Source organism: Crocodylus siamensis, chromosome 13, assembly GCF_052110815.1.
Source record: "Crocodylus siamensis isolate JL-2025a chromosome 13, ASM5211081v1, whole genome shotgun sequence".
Taxonomy (NCBI): Eukaryota; Metazoa; Chordata; order Crocodylia; family Crocodylidae; genus Crocodylus; species Crocodylus siamensis.
Genome location: NC_143407.1, coordinates 6,982,588 through 6,993,833, shown reverse-complemented (window position 1 = coordinate 6,993,833; position 11,246 = coordinate 6,982,588). Strand labels below are relative to the sequence as shown.

Here is an 11,246-nt window from a genome sequence, read left to right as displayed (position 1 = left end):
ATCTAACAGTGCCTTCAAAATAGAAAGTTTGATAAAGCTATTTTTCTAGATTCAAATTCTTAACTGGGTCCACTATATCAGCATCTATTTTTCAATATGTTCTTATCTTCATCAAATACCACAATCTTCCTTTATCCTTCGTGATAGAGGAATTGCATGAAGCAGAGAGAAACGTGCAGTATAAAAAGCAGCGAGAGGCAGCATTGGATCAGTACATAGGCAAAGATGGCAAAGTTGATCCTTCTCACAGGTAAGTCCCGCTCTGAAACTTTGCTATCTTGATCTGTGACCAGTGGCCTTTGAACAGCTGATCTTTCAGTTTGGTGGGCAAACCAAAAAAATTAATTAAACATATTTTTTTTTAGGCTGACCCCAACTGAAAATGCAGTTCCTTATGACAAAATGAAAAACACAGCAAACATTAATTTGGGCCGAGTGAAATGTTCTGTTTGACAAAAAATGTCATTTTCACTTAAGCATTTTTGTTAATATTATTGTTACCAGTAGCTCAGTTCAGAACTGAAACTTCATGTTGGACTGAAAACTTGAAATAAATATCTTTTTTTTCATCTAAATTTCTTTATCCATTTCAAAATAGTTCTGCTGTCCCAGAATTTCTTTTTTGATGAATACGTTAGTTTCAGAGAGAGAAAAATTCACCTATTCCTTTTGTAACCTCTTTCAAAATTTAAGACACCAAGTATTGTAATGTCCTTGTAAATAATAGTCACTAGTTTCAGGAACATGGTTACATGTGGGTTAAATAGAGCAGAACACTTTGAAACATTAAGGAAAGCTGTGTTTTATTACTTTTTTTACACACAAACGTTTGCCTTAAGATTGAGTCTTAAATGCTTTCGCAGTTAATGTTGAATATAATTAATGTATTTTACTCCTTTCAGAAATAGCAGAGGAGAGGGAGAGAAAGAAAGCATGAAACTCTTAGAGACAAGCACCCAAACACACACATGTACAGTGAGGGAGGGAGGGAGAATACAGGAGAGATGGTATGCGAAGCTGTGCCGCTCACAGCAGGCCTCTGAAAACGCTGGCTTGCTTTCTAAATTGTTCAGGGTTCCCAAGCTGCAAGTGCAAGACTGCATCTAGCTATTGCAATGCCTTTTGCGTAGACAACAAGGCTATGTCTAGACTGCTTTCTTGGTGTAGTAATACTGGCAGATTGGGCTTGCAACGCACTCAACATGGATGCAGCTGGAACCAGCAAAATTGCACTTTGCACTGTCACAAACATTGCTTGTGCACAACCCAGTCTTGCTGGTTTGCCTGAATCAGCTCTGCTGGACAAGGGTCCTACCTCTTTATGCTGCTGGCCAGAGCTGTGACAATGGCCATTTGTAACATAGCCATGGCCCAAATTTGAGTTCAAGCCTTGGCCTCGGGTCTAAGAGCAAGATCCACTGATTCTCAGAGCACTTTCCTTGCCAGCTCCACCCTTATTGGGGAGATAGTTTAGGTTGAGCTTTGGGCAAAAAATTAGAAATATTCAGATATTATATATCAATGTTCTAGATATTAGAGGGAGGGGGCGCATATTAGCAGTGAGTTAAGGTATTTACAACTGTGCATACATTTATTTTATTAGTTTAAATATGAATAAATTAACACCATATTAATCATTATATTCTTGATAGCTGGGATACCTGCCAAAAAGATTTTGTGTTAATTAAGGCAGCAATGCTGAACTGTAAATTACTGCAGAGTGAGCTGAGCATTCACAAGAAGTCATTCAGTCAAAGACAAGATGACTTCCTCCCCATTACAGTAGTCAAACATTCGTGGCAACAGAGGACAGAGGATGCTGTACCAGCTGCGCCGAACGCACTCAAAGGTGCATGTTTCTAGGAATAACCATCTTATTATTCTTTTTTCCGTCCTAGGTTTGGTCCTGCTGCTGAATGCACAGATAGGTATGTGTTTTTATTCAGATAAAAATCTGTTATTCTTGTTCACCCTTGGGAAACGGCGACTGTAGTAACATATGTGCATTATTTTACTCTATACATTTACATACTGTGTTTAGATAATAAAAGATTGTATTACATAAATGGATGGACAGGCAGATCTAGAAAGGGCTATTGAACAGAATGGTTGGAGATGTTTCCTTTGGTATTTTAAACCAATAATGGAGGATACTAAATAGAGGATAGATCACTCTAGAGCAGGGGTGGGCAAAATCAGATGTGGCCTGCCAGGTCATTCTACCCAGCCCACGGGGCCCCTAAAAAATTTAGAAAATTAAAAGTTATCTGCCTCTGCCCCTGGCTTGCCTTTGACAGCTTGCCAAAACTCAGAAAGCTGACCCTCCACCTGAAATAATTGTCTGCCCCTGCTCTAGGGATATCCAGTTCAATGCTCTCCCCTCTATAGCATCCTCTTTTTGCCACTGTCAGAGACCAAATACTGGGATAGATTGGTCTGACCTAGTATGGTTATGTTCTGATGACAGACACACTTGGTTTAGCCTGTTAGACACTTCTTAAGCCACAAATGTATAGTCCACTGGTCAGTTTAAATCATTGCTCCCAGGATGGTCCACTTTACTTCAATAAATTCTTATCCAATCCACCCCACTGGATTTATCTTGGAATACAACAAAATCAGTTGCTGAGGAAATCATATCAGTAAGGATAAGAAAATCGTATACTAGCATTTATCAATGCCTCCACTGAATGCAGTTATGGGAACCCCGCACTGGGCGTTTAAAGAGGTAGGGACTTCATTTTGTTTGGATGTTCAAGTCAAACTTCCCTCCTGCTCTTCCCTGCAGGCTCTGCCTATGTGCTTTCATGCTATTTCACCAACTGGGGCCAATATAGACCTAGCCCAGGGAAATACTTCCCAAAGGACATTGACCCATGCCTGTGTACTCACCTGCTCTATGCCTTTGCTGGAATGACCAACAATGAGATTGCAACCATCGAGTGGAATGACGTGACCCTGTACAAATCTTTCAATGACCTGAAAAACCAGTAGGTATCTAGAACAGAGGGGAATCCATTGTCCTGCTTCCAACTACAAGTTAAAAATTTTAAAAAGCAGCTCTCCTGTACATACTACCCTCCTACTGATCACTGGAGTTCATCTCTTGTAACAGTTCTCCTGTACCATAGTGAGCCAAGGCGAAAGCACTGTGCACAATACATCTCTCTGCACCTTCCTGGCAAACACAGCGTGCAAATCTAGAGCAAGAGCTTTTCTCCATGAGAAGCAGGAAGGGGCAGACAGTGAAGACGAGAGTACATCCGGTTACCTGCACAGAGCGACTATGCCCTTAAAATTACAGCTAGCTTTGCCCTCGTGCCACAAAACAAGGGGAATATAGTCCAAGGCGGGTAGTACAGGCACTGCATTTTAAGTGCCACATGATGGTAGTCATTTGTATCGGTCCATCCAGTGAGATGCAGAAGGGGCTCTGATATATTTATTTTGCTCTGAAACTCATGCTTTGCCCTTCTTTTCCAGGAACTCCGAGCTGAAGACCCTCCTCTCCATTGGAGGCTGGAATTTTGGAACAGCACCGTAAGCCCAAACCACCCCCTTCCCCCGGCACGTCCCCCTACGGCTGCGACTGCAGGCAACAACCAGCAGCTCCTTCCCCTGACTCCCGTCTCCCCTGCTTCCCTAGATTCACAGCCATGGTGGCCAGTTCTGCCAACCGCCAGACCTTCATTAACTCCGTTATCAATTTCCTGCGCCAGTATGAATTTGATGGGCTGGACATTGACTGGGAATACCCCGGCTCCAGAGGCAGCCCTTCTGTGGACAAGGAGCTCTTCACCGTGCTGGTTCAGGTATTGAGGAAACTAAGTATTTGCTGAGGGGTCACCAGTTGGAAGATCACTTGGAATGGCCAATCAGATCACCCACAGCAGGCAAGAAACCCTTTGCTGGCTAGATCAGAAATAATCTGGAGTCAAAGAAATCTGCTGATTTCAGATAAGAGACCTACCTCTTTTTCATGCGAGTACCAGAGGGAAAGGTATTGCCTCAATTTCAGGGCAGCATAATTCACTGTGACACAACGTTTGCCCAGCCAATATGTATGCTGGCTGGCCCAAAATACAGGATGCTCAACCTAAGATAGCTGAAAGCACTGACCAGCATAATTTTGGTACAGTCTTCAGTGAGGAGCCTCTTCAGTGGAGGGATAAAAAGCTTCCTCCCGTGGGCTGTCAAATGTCCTGAGTTCTCCCCACTCCATCTCATCTCCCTGTATGCAGACAGCTTTCTTTTGGTTGGAAAGGTTGTGCAGGTCCTCAAGTATGTGAACCGGAGATGGGGGAAGGGAGTCTGGGCTGCCTGAGCCCCCTCTATTTAGAAAGGTCAGGGTGCGGGAGTCTCCGTCCGGGGGTTTCCAACAGCTAAGTGTTTCCTTGCCTTTCCTTAGGAATTGCTGGAAGCCTTTGAGGAAGAAGCCAAGAAAGTTAATAAACCAAGACTCCTGGTCACCGCTGCTGTTGCTGCAGGGCTTTCCAACATCGAGGCTGGCTACCAAATTGCTGAGCTGGGCAAGTGAGTACTTTCACATAGCAGTGTCATCTGCCTTCTAGTAAGACTGGGCACTTTTCTCCATTAACAACAAATACCAGGTGCATAGCATCTCCCCAGCATGGGCCCATAGGCCAGAATTCGACCTGGTTTTATAACACTGTCATCTAGTAGAAGGCAAGAGTGCATCTCTGATGCGAGATGGGACAGATCTAGCCCCTGGTTTTGTCAGCGCACTTTCCCTAGATCTGTGCTCTACCACCTGGTTGTCGCATTCCCCAGAACTAGGGTTTAAATCTCAACCCAGTGCAGGGGTGTCCAAAGCCCAGAGGAGGACAAAGTTGTTATGCGGGAATCTTGGTGAGGAATACGTGCACGCAGGACTCCAGAAAGCAGGAAATGGGAGTATGACCTGTATTACCCCGTAGAGCCAGGACTAAAGGGACAATAAGCTGTTCCAAGGGTTAAAAACCATTGGAGATTGATATTCACGCTGCTCCCCAACAGATACCTTGACTTCTTCCATGTGATGACATATGACTTCCATGGCTCTTGGGAGGGGTTCACTGGAGAGAACAGCCCTCTCTACAAAGGACCAGCTGACAAAGGCAGCTACGTCTACTTCAATGTGGTAAGTGCATCTTGAGAGCTTGGGGACTTGGACCAAAAGAGGCTGCAATGAGGCAGCCCTGAAGACATACAGAGGAGTGAGCTCTGGTGTGTCGTTGGACAAATCTCTGCAGAGGTCTGGACTCACGTGTTGTTTTCCAGGACTATGCGATGAACTACTGGAAGAGCAATGGTGCGCCTGCTGAGAAGCTCCTTGTTGGATTCCCAACCTACGGACACACCTTCATGCTGAGAGACGCCTCCGACACCGCTGTTGGTGCCCCAATAAATGGACCTGGGCCTGCTGGACCGTACACAAGACAGTCTGGCTTCCTGGCTTACTATGAGGTGTGTGCTCCATCAACAACGAACCGCGAACACCCACAGAGACCTCACAGGAGATCTGATTGCTTTACTTGTCACATCTTAAATCCTCATGCCTTGCCCTTTTCTTAGATCTGCACCTTCTTGAAGAACGGAGCCACCCAGGTTTGGTACACCCCTCAGGATGTGCCCTACGCTTACAAGGGTGATGAGTGGTTGGGCTATGACAACCAGAAGAGCTTTCAGATCAAGGTAAGTCTGGAATCTCTGCAGTGACCTAACCACAGCTATTTCAGCTCATTTTACAGTACCGTCTGGACTCATGTTGGCTTCTGTCCTGGCACCTAACAGATTGATTGGCTGAAGAAGGGCGGGTTTGGAGGTGCTGCGGTTTGGTCCCTCGACCTGGATGACTTCACTGGCACTTTCTGCGGCGAGGGCAAATACCCCTTGATCACCACCCTGAAGACCGGTCTGGGACTGCAGAGCTCTAGTGAGTAGCTCCAGGAATTACAGGATTCACAGCCTCTCCCAAGATCTAGATAAGAAATGAAGGGCAAGAAGAGGCGTATAAATGTTCTTCTCAATCTGATACAATGGGACCCATGACTACCACATACTCAAGAGTAGTAAGTTAGATCAGGGAGCATCCAGAGCTCTTTATTTTAGAGCCCTTCTATCCAGCTTTTCTGTGCAAATGTCAGACACTTAGATATAAAGTCAGGCTTTACATGGCATGACAGAATCACTCCAAAAAACTTTTCATCCTCTGAGACACAGCTCAGTTCAAATTCAGTTAAGTATCAGGTCACACATTTTTCATTTTTTATGAGATATTGTCAAAAAATTAAGAACATTTTGTAGTTCAACATAATTAGGATTAGATGGGAACCCACAGAGCTGAGTCAAGGTTGAGACACCCCAGCTGAACTGTGTGGGGGCAAGGGATCGGCGCATAGAACATGGTGCAGTTGAGGACACAGACGAACTGGCAGAAAAATGCTGGGTTTGAAAGAGCTGAGATTAGCATACAAGGAGTTTGTCCTCCCACAGGGCTAAAAGGTTATAATAGTGTCATGTGGGTGGGGATTTAGGACTGGAGTCATTGCAGATCAGCACTGAGATGTATGCTAAAGAGCACTCAGGCTGAGTTGAACATCAGAGCATGGATGTTAAAAACTCCCTGTGGAAACCTTAGCTACAGCCCAGCCAGAGGCAAACACCTGGCTTTGAATAAGCTTATGGATGCTTAGGACCTGACACAGGATCCAGAGCTGAACACCATAGCTTGGATTCATCATTATGCCGGATCTTCCTACTAAACAGCGAAGAACCTGTCCTGAACAGGGCGTTGGACTAGATTCCCTCCTGCACCCCATCTACCCTATTTATATATGATTCCAAGAATCAGAAACCTAGATCTGAAGTTTAGGAATTAAAATCAGGGGCTTGGTTATCCATGTATGCACAGATAGGTCTGTGGGAAGTTAGGCAGATAGCCAGTTAGGCACACACACGAACTCTCTTGAACTGAGCACAAACAAGGCCCAACTAAGGTTAAACCATGTCTCCTTTTCTTTCAGCCTGCAAGCCTCCAGCTCAGCCCCTTCCTCCAGTCACCAAGCCTCCCAGTACCGGCAGTGGCAGCGGCAGTGGCAGCGGCAGCGGTAGTGGCAGTGGCAGCTCTGGTGGAAACCCAGGCAGTGGCTCTGGAGGCAGTGGCTTCTGTGCCAGCAAAGCCAGCGGCCTCTACCCAGACCCCACCAACAAGAACAAATTCTACAACTGCGTGAATGGGGAAACCTTCCAAGAGAGCTGCAGCGCCGGTCTCGTCTTTGATACCAGCTGCTCCTGCTGCAACTGGCCATGAACAGAGCAGGGATAGCAGAGTAACCAGTCCAATCTGACTGAGATTAGAGTAAATAGCAAGTAAAATAAAGCATTTAGCAAAATCAGTAGCTGTTTACTATGTGGTCTGCTTATTCATCTGGGTTTCATTGCTCCCTTCTGCCACTGTGCTGTGTGCTTTGGTTGAGGTTACACTTGGAAAAGGGTAGACCTGGATTTAACCACTGAACATGAGTAGCTTCAGGCTCGAGGGGGATTTGGATTCCACAGCCTAATTCAAGAGTGAGATTTCCCAAGAGACCTGGAACCTAAACCCAAGCCCAATTAAGTATTACTAGGCAATTTGGGGATCTTGTCAATTTAGTGACTAATCCCACTGGCTTCCCTGCCCCTGAGCACAGCATAACGGGCTTAAAAGTCTATGGTGGCCTCTGGATGTGTGGCCACTCCTTTTCCAGTCCCCAGAGTGCAGCTCTTTCCAGTCACCAGCATGTGCATCCATATCTCTTGGCGATGAGCCCCACTGTTCAGTCATTCTCTAGTTGGGTCTCTACGACCCACCACTTGCCAGAAGCACAACTACTGACCTAGGCAGACTTCTCTTTGGGAGCCTGTGAACAATAGCAGTCTGCAGTGATACAGAAGCAGTTTCTTTACACTGATGAATGATTGTCAGTAGTCCAAGGAGTTGATTTTAAACAGCGCTACCATGTCCCAAGTCATAGCACTGAGGAATAGCCTCCTCATAGATATTATCACAACTATGGTGATTGTTGGGTACATATATACAGAAACTGAAGTTCTAGTGTCTGGGAAACTTTTCAGGGCCAGCAGAGCTCATTTTGTGACGTAAGCACCTAAACTGTACCTAAGTCCTACCTAGGACTTTCTGGCCCTAAGTGACATGTCTGGTATCTCATAGCAATCCACAGTAGAGCGGGGGACAGAACCTGGGTCTCTTAAGACTCAGGCTATCGTCCTAACGCAGCTGGCATTAAATCACCTTGTTCTCCTGCTGGTATGCTGTAATATGGCAAGACATCACAGTCTTGATATGAACAACACTGTCGCATGTGACAGCGGAGCCCAGAGAAACTAAACTCAGTTTTCTTGCTCCAAAGAACTCAACGGGAAAGCCTGTCTTTGAATTTGCTTTACATGGGTTTCCTACCAGAGCTAAGGTTGCAGGTGGTCTTGAAAACTGAAAGCAAATCTGAGATCAATTTGAAAAGGGTTTGGTTTTTTTTTACTGTTGTCTTGTGACAGTCACGCCCAGGCTCCCCCAAGGTTTGATAATCCTGTGAGGGGACCATTTGCTTTTGCCCTATGAGTTCCTCTTCATTCTAGGCTTCATTAGAAAAGCATCATCCAATCCCAGTATATGCACGTGGCTATGGCGACTCATCTCTCTACCAGCTGGAAGATAGGTGTTGGTATTGGGAGAGTTAATTGATGGGGAAACAAATGAATCTGGTAAAGTCACCAGCTGATTTTGCTTTATTACTTACAGACCACCATGTGGTAGAGCCTTAGCTAAGTATGAGTGGTCATAACCCCACTGACTTTAGTGGAGATGCACAGATTCATTCCACTTAGGATTAGGCTGAGGAACATGCTCTTCGCTCTTGCCTTGAAGAGCTTACAAACCAACAGAGATGGGACCCACAAAATTCAGGTCCAGAGCTCAAGTTCAAGTGTTTTGTTAATGAGATAACATGTTTAGTTGGTAAGTTCATAGTGTTGATGCTAAACCTTTAAGATCTCTGTAAAGCAGTAATACTGGTAGCATGTGACATTTTGATTAAGAAACTGGAATGATAGAAAATCACTCCATCGTGCATTAAGTGGCTTTACATCCAATTGGTCTTGGCAAGGGGAACCATCATGGAGTAGCCAAGCCTGTAGTGGGGTCCCACAGTGATTGGGACGAATTCAGCCAGGGATGAATTAACACATAGGCAAACAAGGTACATGCCCTGGGCCCTAAGTGACAAAGTTGTGCATATTTTACATGTTATAATTATTGAGTGGGAAAAAAAGTAATATAAAGGTTTCATCTTCAGCTGGGGGCCCACGAGTTTGTTTGCCTAGGGCCCGCTAAAGGGTTAATCCAGCCCTGGGTTCTGCTACTTACTATTTGAAGCAAGGGTCTGGAAGAAAGTATACAACCCTTACTGATAAAGTTTGTAGACAACACAAAAACTAGGAGAGTGGTAACAAGCAAGACAGACCACTGATGTAGACTGCTTGATGAACTGGTCACAAGCAAGTATGTTTCCCAGGGTAAAGTGTCCAGAAACAAAGAGTGCCGGCCAGATGTCCCAGGGGAGGGATTACTCCAAGAAGCAGCATGCTGAAAAAGACTTAGGGGTGACAGCGGATGAACAGCTGGACAGTAGGGCTGTGCGAAACGGAAGCGTTCCCTTTTGACATTTTGAGAGAACAGTGTTTCGTTTTGACTCGTGTTTCAAGTCGAAACGTCTGCTCCATTTCGTCCCCTCGAAACATTTCGACGTTTCACCCATAAGATATAATGGGGAAGGTCAAAACAGGCTATAACTTTGTAGTTTCTGGCCAGATTTGGACAAAACTTGTGGAAATGATAGCCTCTACTGAGGGCATAAAGTGTGCCAAATTTCAAGAAGATAGATGAAGGGGGTTCAGAGAAACTGCACCCCAAAATCCTGAAAGCAAAACTTTTGTCATGTGTATGTGTTGAGCCACAGTGGGGTCAAAACTGCAGGGGTGGTGGCCCATGCTGTGGCCACAAAGCCTGACAAGTTTCAAGGTGATAGGTGCAGGGGTTTGGGGAGAACTGTACCTCAAGCTGCTGACAGGCAAAACTCGTGCCATGGGTGACACTGTGTGTTAAGGCTCAGCAGGGTGTAAACTGCAGGGGCGGTAGCCCCTGCTCAGGCCACAAAGCTTGCCAGTTCCCCCTGAACCCCTGCACCAATCTTCTTGAGACATGGCACACTCTATGCCCTTAGAAGGGGCTATCATTTCTGCAAGTTTTATCTAAATCTGGCCAGAAATGACAAGGTTATAGGCTGTTTTGACCTTCCCCATTATAGCCTATGGGCGAAACGGGGGAAACTTGCCAAAACTGATAATATTAGTGTCTCCTTCTTGGATGGGGCAGCAGAGATCTTCATTTGGATCTGGAGATTCAACCACTGGCTCATTTCCGCTCTGCACTAGTGAACCCCATTATGGGGGGCCAACCCTACTCATTTCTAATCCTTTTTATAGCAAAAGCAATAGCACACAGACTGGCTACCTTGACTTCTCCACTGCAATCTTCTCAACAACAATATGAAAGTACCTCTATGAAACAACTAAGGTCATTCAGGCTGAGATTTTCCAATGTCCTTTGCACTGCTTTTGTTATCATATCACCCGAGGAACATGATGGAAATTTTTTTCCAGACAGCTCTGTTTTCTTTAATGCTCTGCCATATCTCATCCACTATATAAAAATAATTCCAGAGGATGACCTAGGTCATATTAATCTACTCTTGAGTGGTATGAGATACAAGCTACTTTGAAATGACCTTGGTATTTGGTCCTCAGGGTCTCATGGACATAGTCTAGGTTACCTGGTGGTAATTCTTCTTCTCTTCCTTCTAACAAAAACTATAAAATGTTTCTTGCCATAGAGCTTCAGGGTTCCCAGACTATATTTTTCCACCATCATTTTCACAAATATCAGTAGTACCTCATATGTCCGATTAGAGCTCTGCAAATAATCCATGCTTCACGGCAACCAAAAAGAAAAATTGGAATTTTCCCACTGAAACAAAAAGCTGAAGAACAAAATTCACTCTCCGATTAAGCTTTTCATTTTCAACACTTTCTAACCATATTTATATCACATTTAGACTCCTTTTCATAAACCCCGGCCCCCCCCACAGTCTTACAACATAAAACATCCACACCATTGTGAAATGCATCAA

General features: G+C 44.9%; 1 protein-coding gene across 1 annotated transcript; it reads left to right on the top strand.

The window, feature by feature from the left end:
• The first annotated feature begins 225 nt into the window (after window positions 1-225).
• Window positions 226-7,312, top strand: LOC149853795 (acidic mammalian chitinase-like). The gene is made up of 11 exons (XM_090025261.1): window positions 226-250; window positions 1,899-1,928; window positions 2,789-2,990; window positions 3,484-3,540; window positions 3,647-3,812; window positions 4,409-4,533; window positions 5,017-5,140; window positions 5,281-5,466; window positions 5,575-5,694; window positions 5,794-5,935; window positions 7,026-7,312. Exons 1-11 carry the CDS (start codon window positions 226-228, stop codon window positions 7,310-7,312), a joined length of 1,464 nt encoding a protein of 487 aa, XP_089881387.1.
• Window positions 7,313-11,246: the final 3,934 nt, after the last annotated feature.